This window comes from Tribolium madens, unplaced genomic scaffold, assembly GCF_015345945.1.
Source record: "Tribolium madens isolate multiple individuals breed KSU strain unplaced genomic scaffold, Tmad_KSU_1.1 Scaffold_1;HRSCAF=32;Tcas5.2_LG8, whole genome shotgun sequence".
NCBI lineage: Eukaryota > Metazoa > Arthropoda > Insecta > Coleoptera > Tenebrionidae > Tribolium > Tribolium madens.
This window is the reverse complement of record NW_025400984.1, coordinates 5,671,836-5,684,745: the sequence shown is the minus strand read 5'-3', so window position 1 is coordinate 5,684,745 and position 12,910 is coordinate 5,671,836. Positions and strand designations below refer to the sequence as shown.

The following is a 12,910-nucleotide window of genomic DNA, read 5'->3' as shown; positions in this document are numbered from 1 at the left end:
CAAAATAGCTATTTATGTATCATGTACACACATACACAAAATAGGGTTTTAGGGGACAAATCGTAATTAAGGCGACGTAGGAGCCGAGTCTTTAATGAGAGGAGTCACCTAAAACCTTTTGCGTACGTGGTGCATCCAACATTTTTTTCTTAAAGCTCCCAAAACACGAATTCACACCTCTTACTAATTAAAAAAATATATTGTTTAGTCCGCATAGACTATTTATTTTTGGGGAGTACCTAAAATAACCGTTTTGCGTACTATTTTATTGAGTCCGGAAAAGACTCATTTTAGGGACTCAAATGAGTTCCTAAAACAGCTGTTTTGGGAGCGTATACAAAAAATAACTATTTCCGTATCCTTGATTCGCATATAGAGTTTTTTCTTAAAGAAACTTAGGCAGTATGAGTAAAGAACTAGGCGAGCATTTTCCTCGAGGTCTATAAGTTTTTGAAGATCGATACAAATATTTTTGAGATAAAAATAAATATGTTATGTGATTACTGTTACAAGGGAAACTGATCCAAAAAAGTATAAAAAACAAAGTACAATAATTCATTTTTAATTTGTTGTTTGTCGATTCTTGTCTTTTTATTAACTACATATTTCTTAAACGTGACGTGTCGGATTTTTTAAATATATTTTTTTAAATTCAATGCCTCAAAATCTATGAGAAATTATAACTTTCAGCTAAAGTAAACTAGTATAATTTTTATGTTTTAAGAGAGGAGAAATAAAATACGGTCTTGTTCTTAGGTCGTTTACTTTAATAAAACTGTTACAAAATGCGGATATGCTTTAGTCTTTGACGAGCGCAGTCGCCGATGGCGGTGTCAGCCCTGCAAAAGCCGAAGGTTAGACACAACTTTGTAGCGTTGACAGAATTGGGATAATTCCAGCAAGCATATTTTTGCAAGACTGCAAAAATTGATACTTGCTTTACTTACATCGCTCTGAGCGCTGGGTGTAATATGCTTGCTGAAATAATACTTTGTATCACTGAACTTCCTTTCACGGCCACTCAACCAAATTAATCGGTCTGTTGGAGGAGTGAGAAGACAGTGAGAAAATCTAACTAAAGCCAAGAATTTTACCTGACCAGTCGAAAACTCCATCATCGGCATAACCCTTTTCTTTGTACAAATCCTTAAATAGTCGGCGGAGATATTCATAATCAGGTGTCTCAAAAAAGTCTAATCGGCGAACGTAGCGTAAATATGTAGCCATTTCTTCCGGGTGCCCCTCACAAAGAGTCTCAACAGGAGTGGTTCGTTTTGTCTCGCCAATTTTTTGATACCTTTCTTTTAATGTATCGGCTTTGAGACCTTGCCAGGGTAAAGAACCACGCAAGAAGTACATAAACATGTGACCCATGGCTTCCAAATCGTCCCTGCGGGATTGCTCTCGCCCCATATGGGTGTTAATGCTCATATAGCGGGCGGTTCCAGTCAAAGATTTGTGTTCCCTAAATCAAAAATCGGAAAAAATGTATACAATTTTTTCACTAACCTGTAGGGAATGTGTCGATTTGTAGACTCATCCATGTATTCCTTAGCCAATCCAAAGTCAATAATGTGAATAACCTTCTCTTTCTTTGTCTTGGTTCTTCCTAGAAGAAAATTCTCCGGTTTGATGTCCCTAAAAATCAACCTTTTGCTGTGCACGTACTCAATCCTCGTCAACAACTGGTCGGCAATCATCAAAACCGTCTTTAGCCGAAATCTCCTATTACACAAAGTGAACAAATCTTCCAAACTGGGTCCTAGAAGCTCCATCACCATCGCATTATACCTTCCTCCACAAGTCCCTAAATGATACACCTTGGGGATCCCCTCATGCTGTCCCAAAATTTTATAAAACCGATACTCCAAATGCAGCTGCGGTGCTTTAGTCTTAATCGGTTCAAGTTTAATCGCGACATGTTCATTGTTATAAAGATTTTTTCCAAGTCTTAGTTCCCCAAAGTTTCCACTTCCGATTTTCTTCCCGACCCGGAAATTCGGGCCGACCATCAACAACCCGGAACTGGAGTTTTGACGAGATTGCATTTTCCGGTCGCACTTTACATTTAGACGGAAATTTTGACGGGACCTAAACCTTCATTTTGACGGCCCAGTCATATTCTCGCGCGAAATTTTAAACGTACGAATTGCAGGTTTGCCAACATGGGGATCGATTTTTCCGGTTCGGAGACCTCGGCAGAATGCAGGAATTTGCGACATGAGGATATGGAATGAAGTTCTTGAAGGAAAACAAATCACAGCGAGCGTTTTTATTATTAATGGGTTTCATTGGGTGGAAGTTTCCTTGTTTAATATGCAAGCCAAGTGGAAGAAAAGTGCGCCAACTTTTTAATTAATTCTCTAATTTGTTGCTTGTAAAATCTTGTCTGTTTTAAGCGGAAAAGGTCTTACGACCGGTTATTTTTTCCAAGAAAACGTAAAAAACCGTTAATAATTAAGAGTATCGGAAGAAATGAAATGTTGCGCAGGTTTCAAAACAATGAAAAACTTGATGAATATTTTGAAAACTTTGTTCCGGAATGATTTATTATTTACTACAATAAAAACCAACTAAAACTTTGTTTATAAACTGGAAACTGTTTCTAAGTTTTTCTATATTATGTGAAATGTATTGTAAAGATCAATTTTCCTCGTTATTATTTTTATTACAGAATGTTTCCTGCTTTTATCACTAAAGTTTTCTTGTTAATTTTAACTTAACTTGTTAATTAGTTTGCTCTAATTATAAATATAATAATCGTTTGTAGGTATTATGTATCAAAGCAAAGTGTACAAAGTGCAAGACTAAATTGATGGTTTATCAAAATATTATAACTTCATGATTCAGTTGCTTAAAAAATTGTAAGTTTATGAGTTTAAAATACATTTGATTTATAGAAACTATTTTAATGTTGTTTTAATAATCTTCAACCTCTAGCAAACAATAAAAACTTTGGCAATTCATTCTTCTTTTCTTCACATTTAATGGCCATAAATTACTTTCCTGCATTATCTACAGCGTGGTTTTTGGTGATGAGGGTTTAGCCTAAAGATTTATGTTACATCGTAAATAATAAAAAAAATTTAACAGTTATTATTACACAAGTTCACAAATAAACCTTAATAGCTATTAACATATCTATGTTGTAACCAATGTCATAACAGTCGCAGATGTCAGATGAAATTCTAGAGAGCTTGGGAGCAAGACATGACAATTGCTTATAAAAGTTTGACGTTTGAAGTTGAAACTCAAAGTTACCAAACTAAAATTTTAAATTTGACACCAACTTGAGGTAAAAAATCACAATCATTTACAGTTACCCGTTACATTTGGTAAATCTCTTATAGTACTTTAATTTGGACATGCCTTTTAAACTCTTAAAAGTTTCTTAGCATTGTAGTACACTTCAAAAAGATTTTGTCTGTAAGCAAAAATGGTGGATGCACCGGGAGAATAATTTCATTTAAATGAGAAATGTTTATTTGCTCATTATGATTGAAAGCTAAATTTGGTAAAAACCAAAAATATTATTTTGCGTTGGTTTGTGATAAATCGCTGGTGTCAGATTACATGTCTTGATAAATTGATAAGCGAAATTCATCAATTACAATTCCATTACATTTTGCAGCTCGTGTAAAATAACAGATTACTCTAAGAAAATATCCCTTTAATCTAAACCGCAGCATTGTTAATCAAAAGCACAAACCACGCAAAAAGTCTGGCGTTCGTCCAACGGAATGCACTTCCTCGAGCCAAACTTGTACAAAAGTTTATCTCCTGGTTTATATGTAAGTTGGATTTATACGTCTAAAGCGACAAGAAACGCCGACGGTTGGCAAACTTGCAAAATTCAAAACAATTAGTCGGGATTTACACAATGCTAATCGTGTGTCAAATCAACGTTGTTTAAAGACATGTCACTGGACTTGGGATTTGGTAAAACAACCGTTTCGACGAGGATAAATCGTGAAGCTCTTCAGAAGTAAGGATAAAAAGGCTAGGGCGTGATAGAATGGCGGTCACGTGATTTTAAGAGATTCGAGAAGAATTGGAATTTCATGGAAAAGTTATTGTATCGTTTTATCGGCGATGAATTTGAATTTCGGGGTTCGGATGTGGGCTTTAGGGCGGATTATGGATTGATAAATATTGACAAACACACAGATTTTGTTTAATTAAACAAAACATTTAATTATTTAATGTTTCAAAAGTTAATGTATATTTGATTATTTCAAATTAAAGTAAAAAAGTGGAGTACCTAACGTTAAAAATAAAAGTTCCTGCAAAATTTTTCCAACATAACCTGCACTAAATTTGATCCCACTGTCACTGGCATTAATTGCTCGACTTTTCCTGCCTGAATCAATAAATCCGTCAATGAATTAACGTCGATCTTCATTTGCAGTGCCGCTGAGTGCATTAAATCCCGTCGATGTCAGTTTAAACAGCATCGGCGACGACGAGGCCGAAGATGGTGCCATCCTCGACGACTTCACCACTCATGGCTTGGAAAGGCTGAGTTCGGCGGCGACTTGCCTGGTGGCAGGCGTGGAGTACACTCACGGCCAACAGGTAATTTCTCTATTGTGATGCGTTTTTAAAAGGACGGTTGTATACACTTTGCAACTCTAACTAAGCTAATTAGGCGCTTTGTGCGTTACCACCTTAGTCCGTTGACCCTCTCAGGCGTAATTAAGCGCTCGTTAAGAAGGCGCATTGCTGGATTTCGAACTGCAATTAGGGGTTTTATCAAAGTGGAGAAACGCAGGAAGTTGTAAACGAAAGTTTTAGTGCTGAATGTGGTTTAATTTAACGAAAAAACAATAGATTGAAGAATAAACAATAGTAGCAAATGAATGAAACCTCATTTCAAACATAAATCAGTTTGAATAAATGTTGCATTTTTGCTTCAGACGAGAAAAAGTTTTATTAAAACTATTGCAAAAAACGTTGAAGCATTTTTTTCTTTAATCAATTAGCAATATTTTTAGAAAATAGAATGTGTTTAAGTATGTAGGTATATAAAAATAGTTGTTATGTGTAGAGTATTATAAAAACTGTCTACAAATTTTAACTAATTTATTTTAAATCAGCTTTAGTTTTAAAATTGACAATTTTTTAATCCCCTCCTCAAATGGGGTGCATCCAGAAATCCAGACACCCTAATTTAACTGCTTTTTGTCCGTCACAATTATTTTGTATTCTGCTCAATTTCTCGCTAAAAAGGAGAGAACATTTAGCAAATCTGCATTAAAAATAGCGTCCAAATCTTAAAATGGTACTCTTTATATGACTACTTCTTTTACACTTTTTTGGACAAACTTTAAGAATTCTGTTAAGTTACCTTAGCCGAAAATTGTAATTTCTCATAGATTTTGAGGTACTAAGTTCAAAAAAAAATAATAAAAACTGCCACGTCACGTTTAATTAGCAAAAATACAAAACAACAAATTAAAAATCACTTACTTTACTTTGTTTTTTTTTTAAATATTTTTTTGGATCAGTTACAGCAACAATAACTTCCTAATATATTTTCATCCCAAAAACCTTTCAGATTTTGATGAAAACACTCGCCTTGTTTGTCATTCATTTTTTAGAAAAGAAGTCTAAATGCAAATCAAATGCATTTTAAGACCCATCTAGTGATAATTTTGCAATAATTAAACAACAATTTGGATTTTAAATGAATTTTAAATCGGAGGGATTCCACTGACACTTTTCGACATTTTTAAGAACATTTTGTTATTTGCACACTAGTCTTGCAACTTATTTAAATCGGATTGTAGTACAGACATGTCAAAATAGTTTATCATAGACAAAAAGTATGTATATAATTTTTACATCGTACAATATGAAATAGTTTTCAAATAGATGAAATGTTTTTTTTTTTTTATTTTATAGTAGTCAGATATTTTCTATTTTTTTTTTCTTGTTACGGACTTTTAAAACCGTCTTGTTGTTAACGAGAAAACGTCGGTTACTATTGTTTGAAGACTTTTTCTCAGAAAAGTTGGCATTTTTATACAAACATCCTGGATTTAATTCATTATGTAATAAAGAAAATCAAAAGTATTTCACCGTCGTTAAACAAGCCAAACTAAAATAAAAGAATTCTCTGAAGTTTCTCTTTTGAGAAACAATACAATACATCTCGTTTAGGAAAATCGCTTGAAAGTTTAGCGAGCACATAACTTCCTCGCCTTTGTCCTAATCTCTGACTCGCGATAAAAACTGCGATTTTTCCCTCCCTATATTGTTGAACCTCCGGTTTTTTGCATTTGTATTTGATCCGTTGTCGATCCGTAATGACATCCACAGTCCGGAAATTGGCTCATAGATGACTTTCCGGTCGCTTCCGTCTCAATTTATGCAAATGGCGTGTACGTGATTTACACGTTTTTTCAAGAAAGTCGATACGCGTCAAAATGATAAACAATTATTTTTCGAAAAATTTTCTATTCCTTGCAGCTGGAACGACGAACTAAATTACGTGTCAACCGTACAAAAGGAGTGGAAACGGAATTAAAAGATTTTTTGCGTTTTTTATGTGTGTTTGCCTCGAGTCGATAGGATTCTCTTACCACCTTAGCCCGAGTTGTCGAGCGACTCATTACTGTAATTAGAGGGCGGAGTGCGGATTGTGAACGGAAACAACGTTTGAAGATGGCGATATTGCAGATTCAAAGGACTAGATAAATAAAACCGTAATGAGAATTCTCTACAGTAATCAGATTCTTAATTAACAACTATGACAGTTCATATTTTATTTTTGTTGTATAATTTTTCCGAAAAATCCGGTGGAAGAAACGCAATTTCGCCCAATTTGAAGCAAATGACTTTCCACCCTCGAGTTGTATAATTTTACCGCCCTGATGCAATGTCTCCTCATTTTCCTCATAAGGAGTCGTCTCGGTGTGACATTTCCTTCGCTGTTTTATTCTCCGAAAAATTCGCATCAAATTACAGCTTTTTGACAACAAACACTGCAATAAAACGAACTGAGTTCATTTACTCCTCCACTGCTCTGCAACATCTCCCCGTTTTTCGCATTTGGAGACACAGACATCAAATTCAACTCAATTAATTCTTGGTGGTGTCAAACGTGCGTGAATTTCCCGATAAATGTCGCCCCTATTTGCAACCACGACCACAAAACTTGGCACGTAACTCAACGTACCGCAACAAAATCGAAAACCCTCAACGAGCGTTTAATTAGCGAGAGCTGGAGGCTTCAACTGACATATTTAAGGCAAGTGCATGTCATTAAAATTTTAATGGAAGAAGGTTTTCCAAATTTATAATGGAAGCTTTTGAATAAAATTTCCAGAAAAGTGGGGTGACTTCTATAGTATAATATTAATATGGATACTAAGTGTGCGATATTTCTTTCACTAGTGGAAGAATTGCCCCAGTTCCGCTATAACTCTTGTCCGAAATCCTTTATCTCGGTCGGTTTAGCCTTAAATGCGTAAACAATGCTTTTATCTGTTGTGCCCCCGGTGGCGGCGCGCTCGTAAAGACCACCTCCGGTCGAATTTCGTCGTTAGGTTTCTCCCATTAGCCGGAATCAATAGCAAACACATGCAGAGCGAAAGCACGAGAAGCCCTTTCGTAACATAATTGATCTCACCCCCTGGAGGAAGCGTAACAGGTGAGGGAGGAATATTTATAAGAACGGACATTTGTCAAGTAGTAGGAGAAATGAAGAAGATGGAATGTTTGCTTTATTGAACTGAGATATTCCGGGGGCGGTTTTTCGGACCGTTAAAAGAATATTAAAGGATGGTATTCGAAATGCGGCAATTTATATTGTGTGTGTGTGCGGAATTTATAGAAATGGGGAAGGAAATTTGAGTTATTTTAATTCAAAAAGTGGCAACAAGCGAGATTAAATATAAAATAATTGGTTAGCGGGCAGTCAAAGGTATTTTGTCTTGTGAAAACAGTCGTTAGACTCAAGTTTAATGTTTATCCTTTGACCCGAAAACGAGTTTGATCATTGATTCAGAGAGCAGACGAAAACGCAAGTTGTGTTATTTATTATTAACAGTTAAGATCGTAGTTAAATAAATGTAGAAAGGATGACTAACAGATCAAAAGTTTTTTGATTACACTATTTATTTATTTTTTAGAAAAATTAATTGGTACTATAAAAATGTGATGTTTTATCAAAAATAAGGTTTCTCATATCTTTTTTTTGTTTTTGAGTTCTACAATTTTCAAAATTTTTTTAAATGGCATTTTTCTCATGAAGGTTATGATCTAAGGATTACATCTACTTTAAATTTAGTTTTCTCATTTTTTTTTACATAAATTGCAATTTTGACAAAAAAATCGCATAACTCAAAATCAAAACAAAATTTCATTATCAAAATACAATCACATTTTTTATATCACTTAGTCTGTATTAATTATAATTTTTTGAAGGCAAATAATTAAAAAAAACCGCTTGGTTCCATACTTTATATTCTTCACCCTGTATGTATGAATTTTAAGTTACAAGCAAACCGAATATTCTAGTTGAATTTGCTACGATAAACTGTGACAAAATTTAATTTTTGATCTACTTTACCATTGATTCTATCATTTTGTCGTAATTTATCTCAGGAAGTTACTACACGCAGTTAAAAATGTCAAAAACAAAGAACGGGGAAACCTGGTTTAACACGTTGATCAAAAAATGACGGATAACCTCGATGATCCATTCTTGGAAAAGCTTTAGGGAGTTCGTTAAAATGTTAAAAAAAAATCTTCTGTTTAATTTTTTTGAGCTATGACGAATTATGAATTTTACTACGCTGCCAACGTTGTAATGTATCAGCAAAAATAATGAAAGTAGCAAACAATGAAGGTTATTTCTGTTTCCCAAGAAACTGTTGTTAACAATGAAATAATTCTCTATGTTTTAGAAAAGGTAACAAATTAACATAGACCAGAATTATATAATTTATTCGTCAACTTTGAAGCTTAATAGTTTGTAAACTTCGGTTTAAAGAATTTTTTAATTAATTTTTTGTAATTTTTTTAAAAAAATTAGCATACAAAACCATCAACAAGCTTATCCGTCATTTTTTGATTACCGTGTATAAGATTATCAAATTAAAACCTACATCTGTTATAAAAATTACTTTTTTTTATCAATTAAACAAAATATAATTTGTAAAAATGTGAAATCTTTATAAAGTATTATATTTTGAAAAAAAGTACTAATAAAATCTTTTTTTCTTTACGACCATTATAATAATAAAAAGTAAAAATTTTCACTCTTGAGATAGAATATTTATTCTGAAACACGTGCTTCTTATGTGTTTTGCATGTATTTTCATTATATCTATTACAAGTGAATATTCTATAATTAATTAATTAATATTCTATAATTATGCTTAACAAAATTCATACATTGCCATAGATTTCAATATTTCAATGTCAGATCTCTCAAATAACTTGTTTTGTTCAGATTTAATCGTTTTTGATTCATACTTTCTGGTCGTGGAGAAAATACCGTTTGTTACTCGGTTAGAATACGAGTAGATCGAATTTTCATTCTAACCTTGTTACAGAATGTACTATTCTATTTCGGTGTCACAAGCATTTTTTGCAACACAAAATGCTCTTTGTGACACTGTTGGAAACATTTTATGCAATACTTTTGCCATTACTGACTGTGCATACTGTCGCTAAGTGAGAAATTTTAACTGTGAAATATAATAATAAAATCAATTTAAAAAGCTCTCAATAAAAAAATTTTATCAACACAACCTCTCATTGTGATACTCGTGTATTGTAACACTTGTTTTTTCATATACTTACTATTTTGTTTTTTCAGAGAATGTTTTTTATATCTTAATTTTGAGCGAGATAAATTTACGTGATTTAACTGCGTGTCGGCGTTTATTAAAGCGACTTGTTGCGTTTTTTTCTGTAAAAATAATGGCATTGTCAACCTGCACTCTCATCAACAAATGTAAGCTTCGTGGGTGTGCGAGTTATTATTCGCGTTCATGCATTATAGATGTCCCAAGAATGGGATTCAATTGCACAAAACGTACCGAATTAATTATAATGTAAACAGAGAACCGGAACATTGAATAGTTATCTAGTCAGCAAGCTGTTCAACACAGATTTGACGACCTCGTCCTTCTCCTACCGTTCAACTGATCTTTGTTCCCGTTCTCTGGAAGCTTTTAAATGATTAATGAAATCTTTAAAACGTTTCACTTGGACGTTGTATGGGGGCTCGATCTGAGAAAAATCGGAAGAAAAACTGTGTGTTTTGTAGGCATTTAATTAAATTCGGGTTATCACCTTGTGTTTAATGTTTATTATCTTTGACACAACTACATATATTTTATAAATTTAATGACTGTCCTTCATAGGTCTTATAAAATCTTCTATTTCCTCGTAAGGATCATCAGAAGGAGCTACTTCCCTTAAAACAAAAGCTGTTTTTTTCTGAATCTGGTGTATTTATACAAACCATACTTGACTTCAATTTGTGCGGCTCTAAAAATTTGTTTTGAAGCCGAGGCACTGAATCTCCAACCTTTACCTAGGTTTGTAGCATAAAAAACTTGCTTAATGCCACTCTGTACAATTAATTGTGCACAATTGTGGCAAGGGAACGTTGTACAATAAAGTTTTGCATTATTTAATGGGCCTTTACACATGGCAATTGCGTTCAATTCCGCATGACACACTGTGCAAAATATATAAAATAAATTTTTAATACAACAAACAAAATGTAGTTACCACAAAGCAATTTTTCCGATTTAGAGTCCCAGTATTTGTCAAAACCCTCAATACCTCTAGGCATATTATTAAAACCCCAACCTATCATTCGTCCTTGATCATTAATAACACACGCACCAACTTTTCTTTTCTGATCCTTGCTGTTTTCGCTCTCCATTTTACAGAAAGCCATAATTTTTTGATCACTACAATTCAAAACGATAAGTATAATATAAAAAAATATTTTTGTATTTACCTTTCGGTCATTGTGAAATCGTTTCCAAAAGTACACTATCGATAGCACTTAGTATTTACTTATATAGATTCTTTATCCTGCAAATCACTTTATCACAGATTATAAGTGTGACAAACAAATTACATAATGTATGTAATTGGTTATAAATAAACGATACATGACACTTTTCCAGCTTTCCTAGAAATTATTGTAATAATAATGATAATCATCATCATTAACATCATTGTTATATTATATAAAAAAAGATTTTTTTTGATTTATTACAAACTCGGTCCAACTTAAATTTTCATGAACGAAATAAGAAACTACTATTTACATTTTGATCACGAACTGAGTGACGAATGAAACTGTTATTATTATAGGACTTAATTTCGACTTTTGATTCTAAAAATTTAAACATCGATTCCAAGAAAATTATTAATCAAAAATGCTGAAAACTTTTATTTTATATGTATATTCTTTTTCAATGTAGAGATATAGTCGTCACCAACAATATTTGAGACTCATTATAGAATAAGCCGCTTACCCCCCAGGGTGGTTCATGGGGCTTGCGGTAGAGATGCCATAAACAAATTTGCATTTCTTAGGACAGGCACGTTTCAGAGGTTTGTAGGAAGAGATGGTCCGTAACAGAAAGTTGTTTTTGGGCTTTCATCAAAAAAAAATTAAATTAATTTTAATATTCAGTTATATTTTGAGATTGTTTCTTTACAAATCTGCATTATCACTTTAATATTAAATTAATATATTAATTCTCAAATGTTTGCCTGTAATAAATGAAAATTCCACCACAAAAATTCCTGAATACGGCTCTTTTCTACATCTTCTGTGTAGTACCACACGCAGTGAAAAATTATTACAGTCGACCACAAAGCTGCTTAACCCTCAATAAAGCTTTGCATACGTCAATCCCAAATATTCCTGGTGACGACTATATCAAAAAGCTCACTTCATGAAAGACAGAAGCTTTCAACCGCCATATGCAAGGGTATTTAAGACTTTAATAAGTAAATATAAACCTTTATCAGATGATATAATTTATTATTGATACCAACAATGTTATTACATTTTACGTTTTTTTGTTTCGTTTTCTTCCTCAGAGTTTTTTTCTACCTCCATACATGTCGAAACCCTATTTTCGAAATTAAATCTCACCACCTTATTATTTAAAAGAAGCTCACTTCAAGTAAAAGAAAAATAATTACATGTTTTATAACAATACAAATTCATTACTCGCATGGAATCTCAGCTATCTTGAACATCTCTCTGGCAAATTTGAACTCTTCCAAATTTTTGTAATTGTCGCACAGGTACACAACTCTTTTAAGGCCATGTTGAATAATAAATTTTGCAGATTCATTGCAAGGAAAAAGTGTCGTATAAAGAGTGCCATTTTCAAGAGATACATTGGCAGCCTTGGCGTTAAGAATAGCGTTTCGGTCGGCGCGACAAACTAAAAAATATTTCAATTTTTTTATGTATGAAAATTAGTATTACCGTATTCGCCATAAGGGTATTCGTTTGAAGAAATCTTTTTCCAATCATCAGGACAACTATTTACGGTACAATTAAATCCAAAACTAACGGCTGTGCCCTGGGAATTGACCACGCAAGCTCCTACTTGAATATTAGGGTCTTTGCTTAGTTGAGCTAGCGATAGGCAAAATGTCATTAGTGCTTCATCATTGTTTAACTCGGAAGTCCTACTCCTACACAAATAAACAATCGTAAGAAAAAAATGTGTTTTTGACTCTTACGTGGTAGCCATGGTTTCCAAAGTTTTAGAACAAAGTTGCAAACTATATAAATAGGTATCTATATTCTTTTTATATATACAGCATTAATTCTCTTATCAAACTGATAAATGTCATTCAAATAGGTTTGTTCTATCGAGAGATCAAGATAATTTGCAATCGAGTCATT

At 33.2% G+C, this 12,910-nt stretch overlaps 4 protein-coding genes across 5 annotated transcripts in view; 1 reads left to right on the top strand and 3 right to left on the bottom strand.

Moving 5' to 3' along the window:
- The window catches only part of LOC123003741 (kielin/chordin-like protein), a 55,116-nt gene that overhangs the window by 35,854 nt on the left and 6,352 nt on the right, over nucleotides 1-12,910 (top strand). Inside the window, exon 2 of the mRNA XM_044396711.1 lies at nucleotides 4,409-4,575. Coding sequence (XP_044252646.1) covers nucleotides 4,409-4,575 — 167 coding nt within the window. The remainder of the gene's footprint in view (nucleotides 1-4,408; nucleotides 4,576-12,910) is intronic.
- Nucleotides 747-2,103, bottom strand: LOC123003739 (casein kinase I-like). Of its 2 annotated transcripts, XM_044396709.1 has the most exons (4): nucleotides 1,510-2,103; nucleotides 1,095-1,465; nucleotides 948-1,039; nucleotides 747-839 (listed from the first exon to the last, which is right to left on the bottom strand). In XM_044396709.1, exons 1-4 carry the CDS (start codon nucleotides 2,046-2,048, stop codon nucleotides 834-836), a joined length of 1,008 nt encoding a protein of 335 aa, XP_044252644.1. In that variant the 5' UTR covers nucleotides 2,049-2,103; the 3' UTR covers nucleotides 747-833. The 2 variants fall into 2 exon arrangements, with proteins under 2 accessions (XP_044252644.1, XP_044252645.1); XM_044396710.1 differs by lacking the exon at nucleotides 948-1,039.
- Nucleotides 10,302-11,046, bottom strand: LOC123003744 (deoxycytidylate deaminase-like). Its single transcript, XM_044396715.1, has 4 exons — nucleotides 10,988-11,046; nucleotides 10,753-10,937; nucleotides 10,486-10,699; nucleotides 10,302-10,432 (listed from the first exon to the last, which is right to left on the bottom strand). Exons 1-4 carry the CDS (start codon nucleotides 10,996-10,998, stop codon nucleotides 10,360-10,362), a joined length of 483 nt encoding a protein of 160 aa, XP_044252650.1. The 5' UTR covers nucleotides 10,999-11,046; the 3' UTR covers nucleotides 10,302-10,359.
- On the bottom strand, nucleotides 12,008-12,827 carry LOC123003742 (deoxycytidylate deaminase-like). The gene is made up of 4 exons (XM_044396712.1): nucleotides 12,745-12,827; nucleotides 12,485-12,696; nucleotides 12,221-12,440; nucleotides 12,008-12,167 (listed from the first exon to the last, which is right to left on the bottom strand). Exons 1-4 carry the CDS (start codon nucleotides 12,753-12,755, stop codon nucleotides 12,050-12,052), a joined length of 561 nt encoding a protein of 186 aa, XP_044252647.1. The 5' UTR covers nucleotides 12,756-12,827; the 3' UTR covers nucleotides 12,008-12,049.